The sequence below is a fragment of the Toxorhynchites rutilus genome, chromosome 2 (assembly GCF_029784135.1).
Source record: "Toxorhynchites rutilus septentrionalis strain SRP chromosome 2, ASM2978413v1, whole genome shotgun sequence".
NCBI classification, from domain to species: domain Eukaryota; kingdom Metazoa; phylum Arthropoda; class Insecta; order Diptera; family Culicidae; genus Toxorhynchites; species Toxorhynchites rutilus.
The window spans coordinates 84,361,557-84,389,169 of NC_073745.1; the positions used below are offsets into that span (position 1 = coordinate 84,361,557).

At 39.1% G+C, this 27,613-nt stretch overlaps 1 protein-coding gene across 11 annotated transcripts in view; it reads left to right on the plus strand.

Annotated features, from left to right (window-relative positions):
- LOC129771622 (protein lava lamp-like) overlaps positions 1 to 27,613 on the plus strand; it is a 146,820-nt gene that overhangs the window by 78,286 nt on the left and 40,921 nt on the right. For 9 of the 11 annotated variants that reach the window (XM_055775457.1, XM_055775456.1, XM_055775458.1 and 6 more), the window contains one exon: positions 20,273 to 21,094. In XM_055775457.1, coding sequence (XP_055631432.1) covers positions 20,273 to 21,094 — 822 coding nt within the window. Of the gene's footprint in view, positions 1 to 5,526; positions 5,659 to 20,272; positions 21,095 to 27,613 lie in introns of those variants that run through there. The other 2 variants (XM_055775449.1, XM_055775459.1) reach the window with 2 other exon arrangements.

Here is a 27,613-nt window from a genome sequence, read left to right on the forward strand (position 1 = left end):
GCTACCTTCAAGTATGTTAACGATGGAAAATGTGCTGCTGTACAGGTTTGTATAATTGTAGTGGAAACAATGCTTCTTTCAAACTGATTTAACACATTCTTGGTGAGGGATAGTTAAAAATATTTTTCTTTTTTTAAGAATTGTAACAAATCCAAAATTTGACATGAATCTTAACGTAACTTTGATGAAAAATGTGGACAAATAAAAAATTAGTCAAACTTCACTATCATTATTGAAATATTTAGGACTGAACTGAAATTTTCGATTGAAACTATAGAAAATGACAAAGTTTATGGTAAAAAATTTGGTTGAATTTTTCCAGGGTGTGACTACCTTGAAAATCCTTGAAAATCAGGGAATATCAGGGAATTCAAACAATGTCAGGGAAAATAAGGGAATATCAGGGAATTTCGTCACCAATCTGGAAAAATAAAATTCCGCCAATTAGAATTTCCATTATTGCAGTAATTAGAAAGTTAATGATACCAAAAAAAGTTGTATTTGACTAGTTTGACTCTATGTAGATAAACTTAGACTAAACCGAAGAGTAAACATCGCAAAAGAAGAAGACTTTAACGTTCGTGCTGTTTTACTGGCATTTGGCGTCAGTATCTGCAGTTCAGCTTCAACCAATTCTCTTCCTTTTCTCCTTCGAAAACTATAGATAAATTCATGCTTGAAAATCATACTATCAGAGCTGATATGATGTGGTGCCTGGAAATAGTGATGTGTCACAAATCACTCCGCACTGCTGAAAAAGACATGGTTGTAGTGAGATGAATGTTTCATGAAAGCTAGAACGCTGAGAAGGTCTAACTAGGGTGTAATAAAATGAACTTTATGATGAAGTTTGGCTTGGTGAAACTTTGTAAGCTATACATAGTCGTTGGTTTCGACGAGTTTATGAACAAGACTACAAAGAAACTACAGATTGATCTGAATGTCGGATTTTGGGATGAAGAAGAGAAGGATTTGTTAAGAAGGCCTGGGAATTATATAGTTGAACAAACTTCTTCTATATATACGTATTGGTCATATTATGCAAACTGCAACTGGTCTTTCAAAATTTGCTCTTGAATATGGGTAGCTTCGGATTGCTTATGCACGGTTCATCAAAGGATTGATGGATTCAAAAAAACTCGCCAAATTTTTACGACAGACAAATCTTGAAATTTCGTCTGATATGCGATATGATTCCGATGAAAAATTGGAGGGAAAACGATTCGAAAAGCTTTTGACTATTGACTATTTTGATATTTTGATATTTGACAGATTTTGGACGTATCAGTGGAACATTTTGGAAATCGCACAGAAGGGAGCCGAAAGATAAAGCATTTCGTTAAAATCGTACAATTTGCAATTGATCCGAATAAAAATGAAAATGACTCATTCTGTACTAGTATTTGAAATTCTGTCAAGATAACTTTGAACTGTGTTAGTAAATCCATTTTTAAATCATCTACGACACTTCTCAGTTCTCGTTTAACTAAATTAAAAATCACAAACAATTCATTTATTAGAAAATATCGACAGTCGTTTTTAAATTTCATTGTTTAAGTTGATTGAATGTTTTAGGTACTACAGGTTAAGTACTATTAGAGAATTAGATTACTAGTCTACATCTGCATTTTTTCTGAAAAATTACTGGAAAATCAGTGAATATGGGGGATTTTTTTTTCGGATTTTGAGTCGACACCATGTTTTCCCTGAGTGGATTTCTAACTGAAGTTGTTCCATATATTCTACATAAATTGAAAAAAATATATTGGCGAACATTCTATTAGCTTTCACTTGCTAAGCTCGGTTTGGTTCCGATTGGGAATTTTGTTGTATTCGCTGCTCGGTCTTATCTTTACTTTAACCGTTTTATTCATCCTTACTCTGATTTTCCTTGAAATTCGAATTTGTTTGGAGTTTCTATGTTTTGTATAGAAACATTATTTGAAATTTCAGTTAATTTTCAGGAAAATTTCTATGAAATTTATTCAAACTTTGGATAGATTTCAACGCCTCGAATCCGAAAACGTCTCCAAGTGACATGCAATTGCAAGATTGCATTGGCCTAGCTTAGCGATTTAAAAAAAAGGCGAAAATTCGAAAGTTTCAATCTGGGCTTCACAATTTCGAAACTAAAAGAAGAAAAAGGCATTTTTGTTATTTCTTCCTTTCTCTTCAGCCAATTTCAATCTCCAGTGTGTGTATTCACTACGCATACTGGAACATCGATTCTTCCATTTCGTTTTCGTTCTGCTGTCTTTTTCTTTCAATTTTTAAGCAGACGCTTTCACTCGACGATTGAAACTGCCTTATTCATTATCATTTGGATGGGCTACATGTCACTTTCAGTTTTACATGTGAAAGGACGGTCACTGCTTTCAATTGATTTCATTTCTCCAAACTGGGTTTTCCGGTACAGTCTTTCAAAAAAAGTGAAATTAGAAAAGGCATATGAGGGCATATTAGTCTTACAATCAGCGCCGACAAATGATCACGCCTGCTAGTATACTGCACATTCTTACACGTCGTCATTTTCATTAGTTTCAGTAAATACAGTTCGAGCTCCAACGAAATTTTCATTCGCAATAAGACACTTTCATTCGATATAAAGACCTTTCATTTTCATTTGACGATTTGATAATTTCGCTTCGATGTGACGATGTGTCAATTGAAGTGAAATTGTGTAGCCCTGTTGTTGACTGGTTGCTAGCCCAGTGACTTGCGAATGGACAACAGAGTAGAAACGCGCCTCCTAGGCTTAGTGAGCACCTGTTTCGGCTAATGATACATGAGAGGATGAATTAATAACTAAGAAATACGCTACTAACCTACTTAGTTCGGTTGGTGTGGAACATCCATGATAAACAATGTTCTCTAATCTAAGTGCTGAGGGTGATTCTGGAATAGAAATCGAAAATGACATCTTCTATGCTCTCCTATGATTCACACGTAGAGCCACGCATCGGTCCCTAGGGACCGACGTAGAGCTTTTTGGTAGGAAAGCGCCAGCTGACTTGGATTGATAGTTACAAAATTTAAAAAATTTAAAAAAAAAATGGTTTGTATTCGGATGTTTTACAAAATATGACTACTTTCTAGTCGAATTTTTGACTTTTTTTTGTATACAATTAATATTTTTGGGAGCTGGGACCGACACTGATATTGTGCAAACACTGTAATGTATGTTTAGCGAGTATTCAAAACGATTGATGCAATTTAGAAACACAAGTGTTCAAAATTTGTAATTTTTTCATGACGCAACTGTAACGCAACATTTTGTACATGTATATTCCCGATTTATATCATCCTAGGCCAAAACTTTTTTTCCAAATGCCCGTTGTGTGATGTGTGCATGATCTGCAACCGAATTTTTTGCCTTTCCTGGGTGGTAAATCAGTCGTTTCGGAAATAAAGGGTTTTAAAAAAATACTTTTGATTATTTTTGAAATGGTTTTGTTGGTTTTTTGAAAAATGAAAAGTGTATTCACGAATTTCCTTTTTTTTAAATGATTATGGTCCCACCCCATTCCCATACAAATGTTTGAGCGGAACGGGTTATCTTATCGATAATAATTATATTACGGTATTTACATTATTCATCAACAAACCAGTAAACAAATCAAATTGAAATGAAAACGGACTGGTTATTTCGCAGAGATAGATTACTAATCGAAAGAACAATATAAGCCATTATCTGATCGTGTTTATTCCTTGGCATGTCGAGAGAATTTCCAACCCGGGAAGACCCTAGAACGATCGGGAATTGAACCCAATACCTATGTCAATATTAGCCACGAATTTACAAGGGAATTCCCGCTTTATCTGATACCCGGCCACGATGCTATCGTTTCCGAGCTCAAGCAGCTGAGCAAACCCAAGCCTAATTCTAGCCGATACTTCAGGCCCATTACTTATCCCAAGGCATGTCAAGAAAGCTTCCAACCCGAAAAAATCCTTGACCGATCAGGAATTGAACCCAATACCTATGTCAGTATTAGCCTTGAATTTACAAAGGAATTCCCGCTTCACTGGATACCCGACTACGGTCTGTTAATCGTTTTCGAGACCAGACAGCTGAGCAAACCTAAGCCTAATTCCAGCCGATACTTCAGGCCCTACATCCAACCTGGAGTATAAACGTATCAACCTGAAATCTGCAATGAGATCCGCCATAACACAGAAAAATCTCGTTATATCCACCATGTTCACGAGTTTGATTCATTTTGTAATCAGGTAGTACTGATTTGAATGAAATCTGAATGTGGATGAATCTGGAAATCTATCAAACTACAAATAACATTGCTGGTGTTTAACCCTCCTGTACTCGCCCATACGTTCTGACAGACCGATAATCAATCAAGTGGCTGAATTAATGAAGTTAAAGAAAAAATATTTTCTGGAGTTTTTTCATTCAATTATATCTTTTTTTAAATAAAAATCAATAACGCCTAAAAATACACGATACCAATATAACAGAGACGCGCACAGTCTGTGAGTACACGAGGTACGATTTTTCGCGCGAGTATAGGAGGGTTAAATAATGACACACAAAATGGGTAGGAGTATAGTTCACTTTGTTCTATTATTCTTCATTCCCTCCAAAATCAGATCTGTTACAGATATGCATTTCCGTGAATGTATGAAACAAATCCGTAGATCTGGTATTCCCGTAGATCTGGCATCTCTGCTCTGGTGGAGCCTAGCAAGTGACGAGTTGTTTATGTTTTTCTGCGCGCAGAGGTCGTAGCAAACACACAGTACCAAATCAGATCTCTCCTTTGGATGGAGCGCCCGTATTTTAATCTTGAACCCCATCATACTGTCCTGCATGATAACAACAAGTTTGTCACTTTCGCTATCACCTTTGACACACATATTTCCCTCCAGTGCCCCGAACCGATCGTGACGTAGTGACTCATCGGGGACATCCCGCTCTCGGATCCTATCGCATCGCGTGTGTCTGTCTGGTGTTCGGTGTGGAAATGAAGAAAACCAAATCCGAGCCATGCACACACGCGCAATAGTGTGCAGAAAATGCGTTCTGTGTCCGTGTCCGTGTGTATGTGGGCTTGTTTTCTTGCCGAACTGTTTAGGAATTTCTAACAGTTCCAGTTCAGTGCTCTTGCTTTCTTGCTCGGCCCACCGCCACCACGTTTTGCGCGAGATTTCCGTCGGTCGGCTGTGAGGATAGGATGCATTAGTCCAGAACCGTTCATTTATTTTATTTTTCTTAACTCTGGTCGCAATTGTTTTGAGTACATAGATCGAAGCCGAAGAAGTAAACAGAGAATAAGAGGCACACAAACGCAAACAGAGTGAATGGACGTGACCAGTGGTGTTGTTGTTATTGTTGAGCTGTGCGGCGGAACATGTCGGATCCTCGCGAAATGACACAGAATGGTACCGTCGTGATGTGACCAGCAAGAATCGGACGACGAAAGAATTAGTTCAATTATAGAAGCGTCAATGAAGTGTGCGTTTTCGGACAGTCATTACCGCGTTGATTTTTTGAAGACTCTTGTGCATAACTTTTTATCTAGGACAATTTTATGCCTTTCGGTACGAATGAGTAATCAGCGAAATGTTGTGTTGCTGCTTTCATCTGTTGCTGGAGCTACTGCCGAAGCTGCACGTGCTTCTGAGCTGCTGTCACTGTACAAGGTACGTCCGCGAGAATCAGCGGGGATCAACGCGAGAAGAGCTGCTGCGGCGACTCTGGATTAGCTGAAAGTGTGTGTTATTTTGTTGTTGTTGTTGTCGGTCCTATGAACCTCGTGATGGAATTCAGGCTTGTGATTACTTGTCGTTTATTTCGCTGTCATTGAAATCAACTAATGCGCAAAACTTTGTAACAGGTGTTTATGGGGTGTATCGAAAAAAACTGTTGTGAGAGGATGATGAAAAGATAGCTAAAACACCTAAAAAATGACGATCTCAATTCAGTGTCACAGTGTTCAAGTGAATCGATCAAGTGTCGTGCTCCCAGTAGACTAACGACAATAGCCACCCTGTCCTTGTCACCTCTTGAAGAAGAAATGCCTCAGAAAATAGTTTCCTTCACGGTCACCCGCCGGATTTTATCGGCGTCGGAAAACAATTCACTCATCGGAGACCGGAAATCAGACATATGACCCCGCCTTTGGTGATGAGTTTGACGTGTGTCCTTCGAGAGATTTGCGGCACTATCATCAAGCCGACAGTAATCAATTTCAAAACGTTGAATGTAAAAATGGAAGGTTCAAAAAATGCATCGGCTCCAAAATAGATATCACTCAAAAATGCTCCGAAAAAAAGTGCTCCAAAGTGCTTGTTGTTAAGCGACCGTGAAATCATACGCGAAGGAGTCTACGATGTGTGATGTGTCTCTTCACACATTGTTCGTGTGCCTCTCATATTTCAGGAATGTGCATTCACTATTCTCTAATTGTCCACGACACTATTTTTAAATTGTTCGCCAAATTGCGCATTTGGGTTGATATATATTTCTTAAGTGGTTTTGCAGCAGCAATCATTATTGGTAGAAGGATGCGTAGTATGTTCTGAGTTCCGCAATTGTTTACGAAATGTTTCAGAGATCAGTCACTTGTTGAGTGCAATATCGGATACAAAAATGCATCACGCTTTGAGTATGCACTCGGAAGCAAATGACTCATCGAAATTTAAATTTTCCCGGGTTCGTACGCATATCTTTTCGGATATCGATGATCATTTATTGTGAATCACGTCAAAGGTCCACCATTTACGCTGTTTACCGAAATTTCAAAGAAATATTCTCGCGAAACCATTCACCAGATTGGAATACAACCGGGAAATAAGAGAGAAAGAGAACATAATGCTTACAAACCACAAATAAAATTTAGTGACTACACATGAAAGTTAAGACTTATTGGCAGAGCAATTCCACGGCAGTATAATCGGTTGCTGTCCATACTTTTTTCGTATTTTAATTTTATACATACGGCAGCGGCTTCTGAAAATTTCGTTTGCGCATTTTTAGTTGAGTTGATTTTTATAAACTTTTGTTTTAAATAATAACTGGGTTATTAAAATATGATGTTCGACGAAATTAATAACATTTTTAGTCATATACTATCTCGATGTCCCCATAGTTTGAGGGCTGGTAGTTCCTTGTCAGTCGTCCAAAAATGTAGATAGTAAGGGCCTGGCCGAGTAAGGGAGTAAAAAGTTGTGTAGGGTACTACATATGAAATTTTGACAGTAGTAACATATAATTGTGTTCTTATACAGTACAACATAGGATCTATGAAAAAAACACCTTTTCGTTTTTTTTCACGCCATTCTCAATAGCTTTGAGACAAAAATATGAAAAAAATACTGAAAGTACATCTTGCTAAGGTGTATCGAACAATATTTTCAAACAATTTTTTCATTCAGTACTACTCTAGTTTGTATTCAAATTTTTTCCTACGTCTATTTTAGGTATATCTGATTTTTTCAGAATTTTTAAGAGTGTTTTTCGCGGTACAAAAAAACATACTCTAATACTTGTTTAAATTTTGTTTTTTATATGTCTAAATTTTGTCGGTATATTTAGAGCATTGTGCTATACAAAGATTTTTTTTTCTCGTATCTTAAAATATATGAGATTATCTTTACATTGGATTTAGATGGTTTACCAAATTCATAGGAGTCAGCAGTACGATAGAGCTCTTTGAAAAAAAGACGGGTGGGTAATGTCGGGGACATAACCGGAGTGACGTAGGACTATACAAAGAGGACAGCTTTTGTTAAATATATATTTTAAATATATTGTTTTATTTTCTTCTTCTACGTGAATACCTACCTATCTACCTGAAAAATGGATTAGTTTACTGTTTACTCTTTATGAATATGTTGATGGTTCTGAAAAGAACCTTTGGTGTTGTGTTTTTGTTATCACTCGATATTCCCATCTTGTTCGGTTAAACCTTCCTGTTTAGCTATTGCGTTTGCCACTCGCCACAGCTTTCACAGTTGGAAAATTTCTTCCCATCCAGCTTGTGACATGTTGTTCAGTAAATTACATTTAATGCGACGTGCCGGAGAAACACTTTGCCACTCACTGAAACTAATTGTTACCTTGATGAGCGCCGAACCGAAGCTGCTCTGTTCTTGATGCGGGTTTTCTGATTGTCGTGAGCAGCTTTACAAGCCAACTCGAGCACTCTGACGGCCGAAACTCTATAATCGCTGTTAGGTATACTGGTGCTCCGGCACCAATCCGTTCGGCCTAGTTACCCTTGCGGAGCAATCAGTGAATGCGACCAACAGGGAACTGGAGACCTGCACGGTTCGAGTGAGACTTTGCCTTTCCCTTAACTTGTCCTCCTTTGTTACGTCCACGATACCGATGCCGTACAACCACACGGGTTTGAAAGAAAATAAGATATTTTTTTGGGGTCCGCGTTTTTTATACTCTAGTGGTACACACTCACAGGATAGAGACAAATCGGCAGACTCAGCCAGAGGGGCGAGTCCAACGAGACGAACGAATGAGCGTTAAAAGGGAGCGATGGCAAAAAAATACATTCATTACGATTTGTTCGCTCGTTGGATTTACATGAAGGCTAAAAAGGGTCCTTTTCAGGATCACAAAATTATCTTCAATCTAAAGAGTTTATTGTTTTGTTATCACTCGATATTCCCATCTTGTTCGGCTAAACCTTCCTGTTTAGCGATTTGTTGCCACTCGCCACAGCTTTCACAGTTGGAAAAATGTCCAACTAAATAAGTCGCATTACATGTCCGTCCAATTAGCTAAATGTCGAGCTAATTGTAAATTACTGTACTTTCAATCTGGAAACAATTTAAGAATTGGTGAAAATTGAATAATCAGGAAAGTCCCCAACTATCAATAAGATCAGAACAACTGCCAAATTCACATACTCATCAGATCCTGGCAAACAAATTATGAAAAAATCAATTTGTGTTTAATTATTATTTTGGATAATGTTTCAAAAAGCATTGAACTGTAATTCCTAAACTCTTTTTTGGAAGGTTTAATGGCCCTGAAAAGCGCCTTGTTTTATGGAATGGTTCCAATTTAGAAAACTTAGTACTCGTGGTTTTGAAAAAAACCATTTCGAACGCCCTCGATGCCGCCTTGTTCTGGATTTGCCACCAAAGCAGATTGTGTAAAGAAAAACTTTTTTCTTCTGCTACCTGCTGCCGTTTTGCGATTGCGTTTGCCACTCGCCACTCGCTGCAACTGCTTGTTGTCTTGATGTCCACCGAACCGAATGTGTTCTGTTCCGAATGCGGGTTTTATTATCGTCGCGAGCAGCTTTGCCAGCTAACTCGATAATCGGCGGCCGAAACTATATGTCGCCTGCTAGGCGAACCGATGTGGTGTACGGTTTGAATGAGAATGATCGTTACGGAAGGAAGGAAGGTATTGTATTATAGAGACTTTAAACTTTTGCAGTTCATTCGTCTCTAGCCTTGAGAAAGGCCCTTTGAAAACTCTACTCTACTCTACTTCAGCGCTACCAACTCCGCCCTCTTGCCTTGAGAAAGGCACACCGTCCAGCTCGTCCAGCAACTATGTTGTCCAGTCTGTGTCCACACAAAGAATGATCGTTACGGAAGGAAGGAAGGAAGGAAGGAAAGACTTTAAACTTTTGCAGTTCATTCGTCTCTAGCCTTGAGAAAGGCCCTTTGAAAACTCTACTCTACTCTATTACTCTACTCCAGCGCTACCACCTCCGCCCTCTTGCCTTGAGAAAGGCACTCGTTCCCTCGCCGTCCAGCTCGTCCAGCAACGATGTTGTCCAGTCGGTGTCCACACAAAGAATGATCGTTACGGCAGCGGAGCGGGGATTTTTAAGCTGACTGGCTGGCTCGAGAATTACGCATGTGTGAGACTGCGACCAATGTTTCGTTCATTTTTTTCTTTTTCCTTTCGAATCGTGCTTCATTCTATTTCGCTGCTGCTCTGGTTGCCCGTTTTGGTCGGTACGATTTGAGGCGCACAAAATGGACCAATCAAAAATGGGCACATAGTGCATTTTGACAATGCTTGATATTTCACAATTATTCAATTATTTATCTCATGAAAAATGAAATGTTATTCGTTATGTTAGATGCGTAGATATATTTCCTATCAATTGATGCAAAAACCTTTGCGATCTATTGAGAAATGCTCGAGTTATAAGCGTTCCAAATCTTGCATTTTTTCCTACTTGTTCAGTGCCTAGATTTCCATTTCACCCCCTATATCTTCCGGTTAGACGTAGTCCTACGTCAAAAAAAAGGTCCTTGAGGAAAGATCATTCGGATTAGTGAGAAGAACACTTCAAAAAATCCAAATTATTATTTTTTTTTTATTTCAATCTTACAATTGAAAACCACGAATACAATAAAATAGTTGATTTCAAGAAAATAAAAATAATAATACAGACGATGGAGAAAATAATTTTTGTGTCTCGCAATGCTCTTAAAAATTCAGGAAAAAATTAGAGCAGAAGTGGGTCTCAAAGTCATTTTTTTTCAAAATTTGTTTTTATTATTAGATTTTTTGATGAAAAAATTGTTTGAAGATATTTATCGATACACCTTAGTAAGATGTACTTTCAGTATTTTTTCTTATTTTTGTCTCAAAGCTATTGAGAATGGCGTGCATTTTTATGGGTACCATATAAGGACTCATTTTTTTTTAATATACGCCCTCGTAACCTGCGTTCACATACATTTCTCTGCCTCGTGTATTTAACCGCTGCTACTTATCTTATGACTTTCACTTATCTCGCACAAATTTTAAGTTATTAATTTATTAGGTATCATTAGGGCACTCAGGCCTGTTGATAGTAATGAATAAACAAATATATGATACTTCTGCCAAAATGTTTTATTTAGTACCCTATACAATATTTTTCTTACAGCTGGTTATTTGGTTTGGGGCACTTTTTACTCCCATACCCAGCCAGGAACTTTGGAAATATAAAAAAAATTTGTATCGCGCAACACTGAAAAAAATCTTAAAAAACACACATCTAGAAAAGCATTAGGAACACATTTAAATATGAATTAGAGTAGTACTGAATCCCTAAATCCCAAAAAATTATTTCTTCAAAATTTCTATATTTTTTTAGTACTTCAATTTTTGATGGAATTTGTTTTTGATAATTTTTCTTGATACACCGTAGTGAGATGCACATTCAGTATTTTTTTCAAATTTTTATCTCGAAGTTTTTGCGGATGGTGTGAAATAAACGAAAAAATACTCTCTCGTTGCTCTCCGTGGTTGATCTAAACCAGCAAAATTGCACAAAGAACACACTGAATGACGCTTGAGAGTAACAAATCATTGTGCAAGTTTCGGTGATTCGAGCTCTAACCCTTTATAAGACCGTGGCAACTATATTCCCACAGAAATAATATAGACTTACAAAAAATTTGAAAATTTGATTTTTCATCAAATATATCATTTATTTTATTGAAAAAACTGCATTATCTTACACAGTATTCGATTCAGGATCTACTGTGTAAGATCATGCAGTTTCTTCAATGAAATAAATGATGTATTTGACTAAAAATTAAATTTTTCTTCGTAAGTCTATACAAAAAAAATAATGTTTTTTTGCTGCACTAGACATATTGTTTTAATTTTTGATTGGCCAAAGACGCAATAAAGTGAGCTTACAATGCAGCAGCAAGCAGTGTTTTTGGGGTTAACGGGCAGTGGCAACTATATTGTTATTTTTTTGCGATTACAGTAAATCTCGTTTCTTTCAATTTGAAGACATTTGGCATCACAATATTTTTTTCAAAACCCCAAACCCCATCAAAAAAAGGTCGATTCCCGCGATTTTTTCGAGTACAAAGAATCAATCCAAATAATTCGGAAATCGGAATGGAAAATATCGATCTTCTAAACATCGATATCAAAATCTCCCAATCCTAGTGAGTACATGAAATCAGGGTTTAAAAAAAGTTGATGCCAAATGTCTTTAAATTGCATTAAACGTCGAGATCTGGTGTTATCTTGAAAAAAAAATTGACCGAAAATCGGCTTTCTGGGACTGTGTCCCGTCAGGGGACACTTGAAGCCTCCTGTCGCATGGTCGCTACCGTCCTCTGATTTGCAGGAAGGGCCAGGTCAGATCTGTCGGGGTCTGTGCAGTTTCTCGTCTGATGTCCGAAGCCCATACACTTGAAGCATCTCTCCACCCGCTTGATTACCCGAGGTACAATCTACAATCTTCATTGGGCACGCCTACCAGCGGACATATATGATTAACTGTACCGAGCTGTAAAAATTATTTTTTTTTACGGAAGCCATTGGTGTATTTTTGATCACTGACATTAAAGAAACCCTTAAAGTTTTATTTTTTTTCAATCATCCATTTTCCGGGATGTCACGAAAAATGAAAAAGTAATACTGTAGGAAAGTTCACACATTTTCGTTTTTCATTATGAGTTGTTGTTATTCGGTAGATTATGTTAGACTGTGCACTTTTCGCACATACAGTAGAATCCATTTATTATGACTTCGCTTCATTGATCTACCGCGTATTGTTACGTTATTATACAACGAAGTTTGGTTTTCATATAAAATTCTTTGTAAAAAAGTCGGATATAATGACTTCTTCACATGGATAAGTACATATTTACATAAAAAACGGGTTTTTCCCAAGACGCTTTGCATAACGTCCGCTTATTATGACATCCCTTCGATGTCATTGTAAACGGATTCCACTGTAGCTGTTTTAAACCGAATTTGTTGCCCAATAAAGTTATACAAAATTGAGTGAAATTGATGATAAGTGGTAGCTAATGAACTAAGCTATCACTTGATGCCTACACCTACGCCTATTGGACATCAACTACGTAAATAGGACCTATAGTTTCTAGTGCCTAGACCTCTTCGTTTCTATCTCTATACTGCGAGTGCTAAAACTGGATGTTGTATTGAATTGATCCTCCGTTAGGAATTCGACGCATTATTTTTTTCGTCATTTTAAAGATACAGCTGTCATATTCACTCATCGAAAATAGAGAAATGGAAAGTTTAATTTGTTTGCTTGCAATAGGCGCCACGGTGTAATCGATTGTCAATATGTGTTCGCCTCTCAAAATGAATCATTTTCATGATCACAATAACAACGGTGTGAAAACAGAACAAACCTCCGGAACGTCGATGTTCGTCGTTCGAAATCTAACAGAGCTAGAACACTCACATAAAATAATTTGATAACTATTCCGATCAATATTGACCCTTGTCTGGTGGTGCTCTAGCCGTGACCACACCGACGCGCTTCGCAGACAGCATAATCGTTGCTAGTCGGTGGTAAACAATACACAACAATACGTAGAAACACACACAAAATCTGCATTCGGCGGTAACTATGGCAATCTTCTTGATTGTTGCACCACCCATTGGGTCCGGATCGGATCAGGTTTTGTTTGTCGCACAACTTTACTATCAAAGTTATTCAGACTTTAACCGGTTAGTTCTGGATGTGTTTCGTTTGAACAAACTCGAGAAAAAAAAATATAGATTAGACATTTTTCCAAAATATTCTAACGAACGATGGATTTGATCATTGTCCGAAAGCCCAGGGGTGTTGTGTTGTAATTTTGAGAAAGGTTTCGTAATCATCCAGCCTGAATTCCGTAGAGAGCAGCTTCGAGTTGAGTTTAGGGTTTTTGTAAACAATGAAAACGGAAGGAATTATTATTATTAGATTATTAGATTTGACAAATTTCCGTAATGTTCTGATGAATGATGGTTGTGATAGATAATTGTCCAAAAGCATATTGTTGTATTGTTATCTTGAGGTAGGTTTCGTAATCGCCCAGCCTGTATTACATATATAATAACTTTTAATTGAATTTAACGTTATTGCAAACACAGAAAAAAACACGAAAGGAATTACAACCTGTTGTTATTCGAATGCTAATTGGCACGAGATCCTCTAAAGAACGATCAACGATCAACGTTAAGACATAAGGTGTGCAGATTGAAATTGGCCGTTTTTTTATGAAGAAGAAAACACTTTTTTTCATGAGAACCTCAAAATATTTTCCCTTTGCCTCTACACATTTCGGCCATCTCAGACAGGTGGGATTTGTTTCCGATTTATTTTTTTGCTTCGACGGAAACCATTACCCGACCCATTTTTCGTCATCATTACATTCGGTGAATTGCTGCTCAGTAAGTGTATGTGCCAATGAAGCACAAGAGCAATGGTCTATTGGGGCAAATTTTGGAGAACACGGCGGGTGCGATAACGTCTCTCAGTTAAGGGTTTAAACTCGAAGACACGCAGTTAATTTTTCTTAGGATTATTTGATGAAATTCTCGATTTGTCATTGTTACTTACCAATATCATTCGAAGTTCGAAGTTCCGTAAAAATATTATTGTTTTCCAAATACTTCTAGAACTTATTTTTTTGGAATGATGTTTATTTTCTTTAGTAAAAACCGCCTTTTCATAAATACATCCAGCTTCGATAAACAGACAGCAGTTGCCGATGTTACATCGAGCGAATACGGTAGCATGTCGTATTCCCATTCCGCGATGAACAAGAAGTCACTGACTAAACCAGTTCGAATCACTAAAATTCTTGTAGCGCTCTGGTTGATTTACTTCTAACTGGAAGAGGATCTCATTTTTTGAAGTCTTTTTCAACGCAACATGATGAAGACTTCTTTTTTTTTGATAGAAACAACACCACTAGTTTCCATATTTGGGTGCTTCCAATTGTCTAATATCGCTTTGTTTAAATTTTCTCATACACAATAAACGTAGTAAGAAACACATAGCGGAAAAGGGGGGAATTTGGACTACCTAAGAAAATCGCCTAATATTTCCAAACCAATACGGTCTAAATAAAAAATGTCACATTGTATACTAGGCTACACTTGTTTTCTCACAATCAATAATGTTTAACCATTATATCAAGCTTTAAACTTCCAAATAAAGGGTGTGTCACATCAAATTGCATCACGAAAAAAACGCTGTAGAAATTTAATTTTTAGGAATTATATCTTCAGCTTTCGTTTATAATCAGATAAGAGTGTATAGATCACGTTGGCCATGCTTCACTGTCAATTTTTCGTAAATTTGGAAAAATTTCGTCGAACGAAAAAGAGCGTCGTGAATTAATCCTGTGCACTCATTTCGAGAATCCGGAGTTGTCACATCGGGACATCGGTAAGATGCTGGGAATCGTCCAATCCACGGTCAGCAGAGTACTAAAACGATACTTCGAGAACCTAACCATCGACCGGAAGGTGAAGAACGACAAAAATGGATGCTCCGTCAGTGAAAAAGATCACAAGCGCGTAGTTAAGCAGTTTAGACGTGATCCGAGAAATTCGGTCCGGGATATCGCCAATAAGCTGAATTTGTCAAGTTCATTCGTCCAGCGAACCAAGCAGCGGGAGGGCCTGCGTACATACAAGGTTCAGAAGGCTCCAAACCGCGACGAAAGGCAAAACATGGTGGGGAAGACGCGAGCCCGGAAGCTGTACACCGAAATGCTGACGAAGCCGCATTGCCTGGTAATGGACGACGAAACCTACGTCAAAGCGGACTTTCGTCAGCTGCCGGGCCTGTTGTTTTTCTCCGCAGAGGACAAATTCAGCGTTCCGGAGGAGATTCGCAAGCAGAAACTATCCAAGTTTGCCAAAAAGTACATGGTGTGGCAAGCGATCTGCTCTTGTGGAAAGCGGAGCGCCCCCTTCGTGATGACCGACACGGTAAACGGGCAGGTTTACCTTAAGGAGTGCCTACAGAAGCGCTTACTACCACTATTGAAGCAGCACGAGGGCACGACCATCTTCTGGCCGGATCTCGCTTCGTGCCACTATTCAAAGAACGTGTTGGAGTGGTACGAAGCCTACGGGGTCACCTTCGTGCCAAAGGAAATGAACCCGCCCAACGCGCCGGAGCTTCGCCCAATAGAAGCAGGCCCTACGGAAGAACCCAAAAGGCCCTACGGAAGAACCCAAAAGATGTGAAATCGGAGGCGGACTTCAAGAGAAAATGGATTTCTGTTAAAAAAAACTACAACCTGACGTTGCACAGAACCTTATGGACGGGGTAAAGAGGAAGGTGCGAGCATACGGGCTTGGGCTCGAAGTATGAATAAAAAGAAAATGCCAAAAGTTGTTTAATAGTTTTTATTTTACTGTCCAAAAGGTTCAAAAGGATCGGTCTACTGGGCGAATTTCTACAGCGTTTTTTCCGTGATGCAATTTGATGTGACACACCCTTTATATCATAAAATAAAAGAGATGATTTTTGGACATTGAAATTTGATGCGGAGTGATTTGGTCAAGTGTGTGTTTCATCGAAAAAAAAATACTTATGTTTATGTAAAGTATTTTGGAATAATGTTACAATCAGTAACAGCCTTCTGGGATCGATACCAGGTGTCTTGGCCATATTCCAGACCAGAAAAATTGGAATGAGACCATCTCGAATTCTGCATGGATTTTTTCACTGTTGTTCGAGCATTTTCAAACTCTTTCGATGCTTGGTCAAAGAAAATCCGTTCTTAGTGGTCTGCGTTGCTCTTTCAAGCTCCTCCTTCTTCCAACGTTGTCTGCCCATCCTATTTTTGTAATTCGGCGGCATCTGGAATCAATTAGACCAAAGAAAAACCTCAAAACTGTAGGACCAATTCACCCCACAAAAACGTGTCCATGTCACCCCACACAACATGTAAAAATTCAAATGCAATTAATTTTATTTATTGTTATCAAACTTACAGTTTCGCTGCATCAAATTGTTCCTCTTCTGTAGGCGAACAGAACTTTACTGCACAATACACGAAAAGTTTATTTAATCAGCGAGAAAAACCTTAAAACCACGATCGGAAAATTCGCATTTTTTGACAATCAAAGTGCTTGCTATGTTCATGCTGCCATTTCCTTCCACCTGTCGAATTTTATCAAAGTTTTTTTTTACGTTAGTTACATACGGTTCATTAATTCATTAAAATTAAATTTTTGAGATAATGGGGTGGTCCAAATCACCCCGTATGTCCAACTCACCCCGTGTTACCCTACCGTTTCGCATAATGAGGTGGCATATTTTTCCTGAGTCAAAGCCACAAAAGGGACCCCTTTAAGAGTAGAATGTGATAAGGTACATCAGCTTCAGTAAACAGAACATTGTAAGTCATTATCCACCACTGACCACTTTGCCCCCAAACATCAAATTAATTTCTATGTGAGTTAATAGTTAAGATTGAACAAAATACCTGTTCACCTCTCCTAGAATATGTGAACAGTCGTCCAAACTAATGATTTGTCCAAGATATCAGTTTGAATAAACTAAATTTCACGAAAAATTCCTTAGATTCGATGCGCACAGAACTACGGCCGAATGGCTATCGAGGGCGCGATTTCTGTTTTTATTTATATTTTGACATTCGACGGCCCTACTGAAACACAGGGTGGCTCAAAATTCATGAAACTCATCGAACATAAGGTGACCATCAATACGGCAGCTATAGTCAATAGTTATACTATCAAACAAGCAGGTGACCACTTTGCCCCCAGTCATCAATTTGCCCCCACTACCCCTACCTTTGGTCCAACGATACAATTTTGATAAAAATAGCGATGGTATCCAAGTTAGTATATATAGTGGCTGGGCGGCTGGTTCATTATATGATTATTTGGAATTTAAATTTTCTTTCGAGGCGAATAGAAGGATATTCTGCTTCATTCCATGAAGAAGTAGAGGACATTAAATATTCAAAAGTCATAGCGAAGCGGTCTGATCAATGAGCACAGTGTCTTTGTTACCAGAAATAAGATTAATCTTCATTAATCTTTTCAAAGTCATTGCCAATTATGGATCATCTTGAAGTTACCAAATGCATTCTGCTATCAGTGGTATGTTATGATCCTGGAACGACATTCTCGCCACAAAAACCACAAGCTTGTGAATATTTACGTCCTCTTTCCTTTCGGGGAGTAGCAGAACGCATAATCCCACTGTGTTTGTTATTTGTCGTTTTTATAATATTTTTTGTCCGCTCGTCCTTCAATAATCTTCGTTTTTGTACCTAGATCTGATGCCTAAAATGGGGCCTCAAAACTACAAGCGTATTGACTGCTTGACGATATAACCGTGCATCTTTCAGTCACACAGGTAGCAGCTGTAAATACATGTTTTTACCAGACGTATGTGTCCCGCTGGGATTATACTCAGGGCCCATACAACTGTTCAGTTTGTTTTCGAAATTGACACCGGCGATGCATATCGGATCGTGATGACGTGTTTCTACCTGTGTAGGGATTATTTTGCTTCTGTTGATGTTTAACATAAACGAGATTATTATCGGTTGTAGCTATGTCGATAGCATCTTATCTCAAGTTCTATTTTTGCCGCGCAAACATCTCTACAGCAGAAAATCGCAAAGCAAATCCAACCGAACCAGATGTACAAGAAATGTGTGGCTAAATTTATCGCGCGATACGCGCGGAGCTCGTATAATTTATGACATTCTTTCGTCTCCTCTCCATGGCATTCGCGCGACGAACGAGTTAACAATATCCTGGTGCATCCTTGTTTTTTTTCTGTAAGCCTTCTAAATTATTCTTGAATCTATCTTCTTCTATATATATATCTTCTATTCCTTCTATATATATATATATATATATATATATATATATATATATATATATATATATATATATATATATATATATATATATATATATATATATATATATATATATATATATATATATATATATATATATATATATATATATAAATGGATTTATGTCTGTCTGTCTGTCTGTCTGATTCTTATGGACTCCGAAACTACTGAACCAATCGACATGAAAATTGGTATGTAGGGGTTTTCGGGACCGGGGAAGGTTTTGATAGTTTGAGACCCCTCCCCCCTCTCTAAGGGAGGGCTGCCGCTCGCACTTTCCTCTTTACCCCATCCATAAAGTTCTGTACAACGTCAGGTTGTAGTTTTTTTTTGAACAGAAATCCATTTTCTCTTGAAGTCCGCCTCCGATTTGACAACTTTTGGGTTCTTTCGGAGGGCCTGCTTTATAATCGCCCAATATTTCTCTATTGGACGAAGCTCCGGCGCGTTGGGCGGGTTCATTTCTTTTGGCACGAAGGTGATCCCGTTGGCTTCGTACCACTCCAACACGTCCTTTGAATAGTGGCACGAAGCGAGATCCGGCCAGAAGATGGTCGGGCCCTCGTGCTGCTTCAATAGTGGTAGTAAGCGCTTCTGTAGGCACTCCTTAAGGTAAACCTGCCAGTTTACCGTGCCGGTCATCACGAAGGGGGCGCTCCGCTTTCCGCAAGAGCAGATCGCTTGCCACACCATATACTTTTTGGCAAACTCGGATAGTTTCTGCTTGCGAATCTCCTCCGGAACGCTGAATTTGTCCTCTGCGGAGAAGAACAACAGGCCCGGCAGCTGACAAAAGTCCGCTTTGACGTAGGTTTCGTCGTCCATTACCAGGCAATGCGGCTTCGTCAGCATTTCGGTGTACAGCTTCCGGGCTCGCGTCTTCCCCACCATGTTTTGCCTTTTGTCGCGGTTAGGAGCCTTCTGAACCTTGTATGTACGCAGGCCCTCCCGCTGCTTGGTCCGCTGGACGAATGAACTTGACAAATTCAGCTTATTGGCGACATCCCGGACCGAACTTCTCGGATCACGTCTAAACTGCTTAACTACGCGCTTGTGATCTTTTTCACTGACGGAGCATCCATTTTTACCGTTCTTCACCTTCCGGTCGATGGTTAGGTTCTCGAAGTATCGTTTTAGTACTCTGCTGACCGTGGATTGGACGATTCCCAGCATCTTACCGATGTCCCGATGTGACAACTCCGGATTCTCGAAATGAGTGCACAGGATTAATTCACGACGCTCTTTTTCGTTCGACGACATTTTTCCAAATTTACGAAAAATTGACAGTGAAGCATGGCCAACGTGATCTATACACTCTTATCTGATTATAAGCGAAAGCTGAAGATATAATTCCTAAAAATAAAATTTCTACAGCGTTTTTTCCGTGATGCAATTTGATGTGACACACCCTTTACTAGGATTTTTTTTAGTAAAAGGTAAATTCAACGGGGTCGATTAGAAGATCAATCAATGGACAGTTCTGCGATTGCACTCATGAACTTGCGCTTAGTAAGAGAACGTAAATGTTTGAAGGTATTGATAACAAAATATAAATTGTGGGCGGGTCAGCTAGTAAATAATAAAAATCGCTAATTACCAACACTTGTTTTAACGCGCATCTTTTGTTTTTCTTCGCTTTCCATTGCAGCAATTCAGCCCAGGCAACGTCATCTGTAAATAGCCAAGATTCACAAAGCACTCAAAGTACGCGAAGCTCGACAAATTCCAACAACAACCGAGTGCGAAGATTGCGCTCAGCTAGTCAATCAACTTCGAATCTAAACAATATCAACAACAACACTAGTAGTAGCAGCAGCAGCAGCGGCGTCGGCGGGGGCACTAGCAGCAACACCTCCGGAACCAGCGCCAACAGTGTGAACAACAATAGCCGCCATCCGACACGCAATCGGTCATCTGGTGCCGCCGGGACAAATACTGCAGCAAACACGGGTGGACTAATCTCAAGAGTGTTCGACAGTAGTAGCACAACAGCAGCAGCGACGTCGCAAACGACGGCGGCCGGTAGCAGCAACAACAACCGTGGGTCACCGGGTGAGAGGAAGCCATCGTTAGTCGGCAACACCAACAACGGCAAAAACGATGACAAGATGGATGAGAGAAGGCAATCGCAACCGAAAACTCCTACCAAAGCCCAACAGCAGCGAGAGTCCACGCCAAGCGGCCGGAAGAAAGCGATGGCTGAGCAGCAACAACAGCAGCAGCGGCAGTCGAGTGCCGACCGGGGAGACCAGGAGTCATCGCCTCGGAAGCAACGACAGCTGCAGCAGAATCAAAAGACAGCTTCTTCGACGCCGGAGAAGACGGAACTACCCTATCTGGAAACGAAGCCTCGAACCAAGGCGCTCACCAACGACTCCGGTATAGACGGCGAGCACCAGCCGCATCCGGACGAGGAACCGGAGGAGAACCACCGCGAGGTGCCGATGGTGGTCGAACGGAGGCGATTGAAGTGAGTATTAAGCGACCATTTGTGCGAATCTTATATTTTGAAGAATTTGTTGTAGATGGTAAACGGATGTAAGAGAAGAGGGCACCTCTTTTGGGAATGATAATAAGTGACTTAGGTAGAGTGGTTTCTATGATCAATATCGTCAGAAGTTGATGTTAAAATCTGTTGGATTATCCTCGCCGATGAGTAGATTCGCCGGCGATGGCATACAAGGTTTGCGAATTATAATTGGCCAGTTGATGTTTTAGATGTTGCTTTCATTCCTTCGATTTGACATAGAGGTAAACCTACTTTTGTGAGAGGGACAGAGACCGCACAAAAAATGGCATAAAAAATCGTACAAAACCTCACCAGTAGCTTTAAAAATGATTTTTGTTACACAATTTGAAAAGAGAAACATTTTTTATGCGGTGGGTCTTCTTCTTCTTCTTCAATGGCACTAACGTTCCTAGAGGAACTTCGCCGTCTCTACGTAGTATTACTTGCGTCGTTTTTATTAGTACTTAGTTGAGATTTCTATGCCAAATAACACGCCTTGAATGCATTTTGAGTGGCAAGCTCTAGAATACGCGTAATCACAGTGCAAGTCGGAGGAAATTTCTTTGACGAAAAATTCCCCCGACCAGAACGGGAATCGAACCCGAACACCCGGCATGTTAGTTATGACGCTAACCACTCGGCCAAGGGAGCATGCGGTGGGTAGGAATCGTATAAAAACATGTTCGAAATGAAAATAACTCAAATCCTGATGGTTCCGATTTGGATCACCGTTCGATTTTTTTTTGTTTTCCTACTGTACGTTTGGACATGTTGCCCTTTTTCTTTGCGCATGGATATGCCGTGTTTTTAGCTGCATGTCGGCAATTGTTGCATGTAATGCACAGCGTATTACATTTGATGGAAGAGTGGGAATGGAATGGGATTGAAGAAGGTGCGTAACGAATGTTTGCAGTAAACTACATGTTTTGGAAAATTAACACCAGTTAACCATATACTGCCCATGTTTGCATAAGTGACGTAACCACCAACACCACTCAGTGATGTAACATGCTTTTTCTTGTTTTTAGCTGAATAATCATGACTGGAAACAATTTATATTGATTAATATGTCTCTATTCAACAAATATTAACAGTCAAAAGTGACCCGGAGGGGTTATATGATTTTTGTTATTTTAATTCAATAGGAAAACACAGTTGGCGCCCACGTAAACCATGCATATTTGGGCAGTATAGGCGATAAATGTTTTTTGATATATTTTCTTTCGTAACATATGGGAATTGTAAATTATTTCGTTCAAAAAAAAATCGCCTCCCTTTTCGATGACTGTTGATAGACACCTCTGGAAACTGCCGCATGTACGTTTTACCATATTTCGATTCATAGATGTCATCACCTCCATGATCTCAGCTTTGAGCGACCTAAGTGTGGTGTGAGGCGTTCTATTGGTATCACACTCGATGACGCCCCAATAATCCAAAGGATTGATATCGGGACTACTAGGGAGCCAAAATTCCTCCTCCCAAAACTCCGGAACATTTTCGGCAAGCCATTTCTGTGATTCCTTGGCATTATGAGCAGGGGCTCCGTTTTGTTGGAAGATGAAATTAAGGCCAGCAGTAATATTCTTCGATCACGGGATAACAACATCCTGCAGAACATAAAATACCACGGCTGTTACATTGAGTCCTCGATCAAAGAAATACGGGGGCATTACATCCCCCTCGCTGGAGACTACGCCTAGAATCCTAGCCTAGAACAAGGATCGGAAACTTCGTTGACATGGTGATAGTAACCTGACTACGATCTGGTGCAAGCCACCTGTTATTCTTTCGATGCACCTTCTGATCTTGTTTAAAAAAAATATAGGAGATTGTGTCCAAGACACGACCGCATTGTTGACGTAGAACTACGCTGTAGTTTAATCCAAGTCGCTTGTTTATAATTGCGAATATTATTTTATTATGCTACGAAATTTTAGAAATAACCATTGTTTGGTCGCCCTGAAATATTTTTTGACGATTATTGCGTTTATTGTTTGATGATTCAGTCTTGTCCTCGCAGAACAATACATGCTCGATATAAGCGCAATTATCATCCTTAGTGGAGAAAGTTTTGCTACTGGCAAGCGAAACCAAATCACATACAAAATTCCAGAACGACATTTACTTTCTTGGTGACTAAATAAACGAAATAAACTCTTTCTGTTAATCTCAACAACCTCGGAAAGAATAGCACTGCTTCATTATGATCAAGATTAACGCAAATGCAATCCTAGTTGAAGGGAGTTTTGCAACTAGCACGCGAATCCAAATAAATTAATAACTTATTATAACTTATTGAATAGCTTGGTATTTACAAATAATTTTTTGGTGCACAACACCTGCTTCACCATAGCGTCAGTTCAATGAATTGATGCAATGTCAAAGGCTCCAACGAAACATTTGTGATGACGGAAAACATACAATGTCAACTGCTTGGAAAAAGCTGAATATTTGCCTCAGCAGAGATTCATTACTAATACCCTAGCGCAAATATTTCCCTCCCGCTATCTCCCCTTTCTTGTCGTCACGTTCGGATCGACATGTTCACCCGCAACAGCGCAATACGTTAAAACGCACGCACGTACACACATAAATATCCATATATCGATGGCTTGAAGCAATTAAATATGCACACACTTATCTCCGTTTTGCGCTCTTCTTAACAACCCTTTTTGTTAATATTGCCAGTCTAGATCAGCCTAGCTTCATCCTTTGTGGAGAGAGTTTTGCTACCGTCGTGCGAAACCAAATCACAGACAAAATTCCAGAACATTTATTTTCTTGGTGAGCTGACGATAGCCTAACTTGATGATTTCCCACACAATTGTGTAGCTCAGAACCTTAATGCAATGGCGTCAGTTTGATGCAATTATTGCAATGCTAGAGACATCAGCGAGTCAGTAATTTTGTCGCGTCCACAGTTCGATCCGAAACTAAGACATGTGAGACCTGAAACTTCTTTAGTTCATTCGTCTCTAACCTTCAAAAAGGCCCTTGGAAAATTTTACTTTTTCATCGTATTACTCATCCACTCCTCACCGTCCAGCTCGCCCAGCAACGATGTTGTTCAGTTGATGTCCTCACAAAGAATGAAAGTTTGCCTTAGCGAGATCCACTCTAGGCGAATATTCCCCTTCGTTCTTTCCCTTTTCCTTTGTACACGGAATCTTACGATTTCCCCTTCGTTGCTCGTCCATAAAATGCTCGTTATTGACAGCTCTGTTCGGGAAAGCACACAAATGGACAGAACAAATGCAAACGCTTCTAGTTTTCATGAATTTGAACCATTTACACACCATGGGACTGTAATGTATAACATATCAAATAAATCTTAGGGAATTTCCGATTCGTTTGGTATGTAAATCGCCAAAATCCGTTCGCGGCAAAAATAGTCATTACCGTTAACTTTAATTCATAAAAACGTGACCTGTTTTCTGATTTGGCACCCTTAATGAAAGACGTAGTTCTACGCCAAAATCATCAGAGAAGGAGATTACAGAATAAATATGATGAGGATACTTCAACCGACTCAGGAGTTTTCAGCTTTCTCCAATCGCCGTGATTTGGTCGCAGTGTTCTTGACCTCTGCGTAACGCTTACGACTTTTGGCCAAGGGTTTTGACCATTACTCGCCGGATTGAGAAGTTCAAACATCCGATTTCCTGAACCCTGGACCCCATTGACCTCACTTGATTCTTTTTGATTATTTACCCACTTTTTTACCCTGCTTCATTTAGCGGTATTGGAACGGCACTTGTATTTCTTCCGGGTATGTGTGTATGATAGTTTTTCATTTTTCCATGCCTTTTTTATATAATGCACTGTTCTTTCCGACACTTTTATCGACCTAACTATCTCCTTTACGCTTGTTCCGGCTCGCAATAAAACGATGACGGCTGACCGATTACTCTCTTGTTTTGTTTCGACATCTTTACGTTTACTCAACCCTGTTTGCATACATCTTACACATAGCAGAATTAGCTATCCACTGCTGCCAGTCATATCTGAATCTTGTTTCGCAAGCACGAGAAATTGCTATTTGAAATTTACTGTAAAAATTCGTCACGCACCCTGTACAAACGTGCTCTTTTCACTATGTCATGTACGAACAAACCGCAATTTACGCTTTGAAATAAATCTCACCATTAAGGTCCAGGATCGTTAAAGCGTGTAACGGTAATTATTATATTTGAAAATAAAAATACTTTGTATTTTTGATTTTATTTTTTGCAGTGTCACCCTGATGTTATCTATAGACGACGCTCGTACACACAGGTCGTCGCGCGGATGTCGCCTATAGACGACGCTCGTAGCGAAAGGGTTAAGAAGTAGATACACTGTTGAACTAAGCAACAATCATATCTCTTTTCAGGGATACAAAATAAGATCATTGAGACCCTGGCGGTCATATGAAGTAGAAATTGATTGTGGATATTGGTTCATCGAAGTAATAAGAACTAATGTTCGATAGCATTTCTGATACATCCTACGATGATTATCTGAAAGCGTTTTTGAAACTGTTTAAGCTGTTTGCTCGTTTTTTTTCAGTTCAACTGAGTGACACAGCTGTGACACTAAAGAGGTTGTCACCAACTCAATGGAGTGCTCGTTATGATTTTTTGAAACCAATTTATACGAACTACGATGGGCTGAACACTGCCATTGAAGTTTTGAACGATCCCGGTAAGAGCTTGAATAATGGCACGATCGCTTCTGCTTCTAGTGCACTACGTGAAGTAGATGTTGCGGCGAACTATTCGCAATACAAATGAAACTCAAATTTCTGCATAACTCGAGAACTAATCAAGCAAATGGAGCCAAACTTGATATGTGAGGGTTTTTGGGTACAAGAAATGTTTCTTTGGTGGTTTGACATACCTCCCTCCTCTGAAATGTAAGGGAGCACAAACAAAACACATATTTCTGCATAACTCGAGAATAAATAGAGCAAATAGAACCAGAATTAGAAAGTGAGGATTTCAGAGTACAAGAAATGTTTCTATGATGGTTCAAGGAGTGTTCACAGAGAGTACACATATTTCAACCAACCAACACATATATTAACAAACTCTGAAGGAAAATAGGAAAATTTGGAAAATTGAATTCTCAAATGATCGGTGTTAAGTCACAGAAGATCATGTCGAAAAATTAAAAAATTCGAGGGGTTGTATCCGATACACGACCGCTTAGGATGTAGGACTACGCAATCTTTTTTGTTGAAATTTGTTGGTTGATCATTTGCGGATATTAAGGTAAAAACTACGTCAGTACGTAGATCAGTCATCTGTAATCGTTCTGTATTTTAGATACTGAATAACAAAAGATCTAAGAATTTTATTCTGTAAGACGCCCAAATTCTATATTTCCAATCATACGGTGTTAAATGGCCGAGCAGAAGTATAATATGCTCATAACCTGTTTCTCTCAGAGACTACAAAGCTCAGAGAAACAGCTTGTATGAATGAGAGATTCCATCAATCTATTCACTTCATGCCCACCAGCTAAAAGAAGAAACCGTATCTCCGTTGAGCGTGTTCCCCCAGTATTCGTACATTAATTCTCCAGTCCGCGCTTTTTTTCCTACATTCTCTGAACACATAATATAGATGCCAGATGTGAAGACGTGTTTTCGTTTAGAAGATATTTAATTTTGTGCAAACATACTGAGGTCATTTCAAAGTATGTGGAAACAATTGTTTGTGTAACTTATCGAACATGATTTAGAAATGTCGTGATGGTTTGCTCATTTTTGTTCATTATGATAACATTTGAAGAGATTTATTCGTGTCATGTAGAGATATTTGAGAAAATCATCTAGCATCCCTCACATACAAGCTATATCTCTCGTAAGAATGTTATCCGAAAGTGAGCAAATTTCCCCGATCGAGGGTATGCCGTACTACCCTATGGTAAGCTGATGCGGAAAATATCAAATTGAGAAGGAAATGAATCCTTTCCTACTGTTTTCTTTATCTTAGATATTCACTGGGAACTCGGCTCAATAAATATGACTCAAAGTTATCGCCTCTGAATCGGTTTCAAGCAACAAAAACCTTATAGAAATGATGTAGAAAATTACATCGAAAATCGCTTCCAAAGAAAATTATTTTTCTTATTATTTTAAAGCATGATACAAATGTAAAACTTTCATGGTAGGATTCTATCATTGATTGGAACGATTCCCTATAACCATTGCATTTCTATTCTTGCTGGTTTACGAGATAATCAGTCGGATCGAATTGCCCGGCAGACGCGTTTTAGACAAATCTCTTCTGCTATGGAAGAGTGGAGTTTATTTCGCAAATAATCTTTTTTCCGCTATTCCCCTTCGTTGTTTCTATTCTAGCGGCTGCATAAGTTACCCGTTATTGACAGTTCTGTTCGGGAAAGCACACAAATGGACAGAACAAATGTATGGGGAAATGGGAATGCTTCCAATTTTCATCAAATTAAACCATATACAGACTATGGGATTGT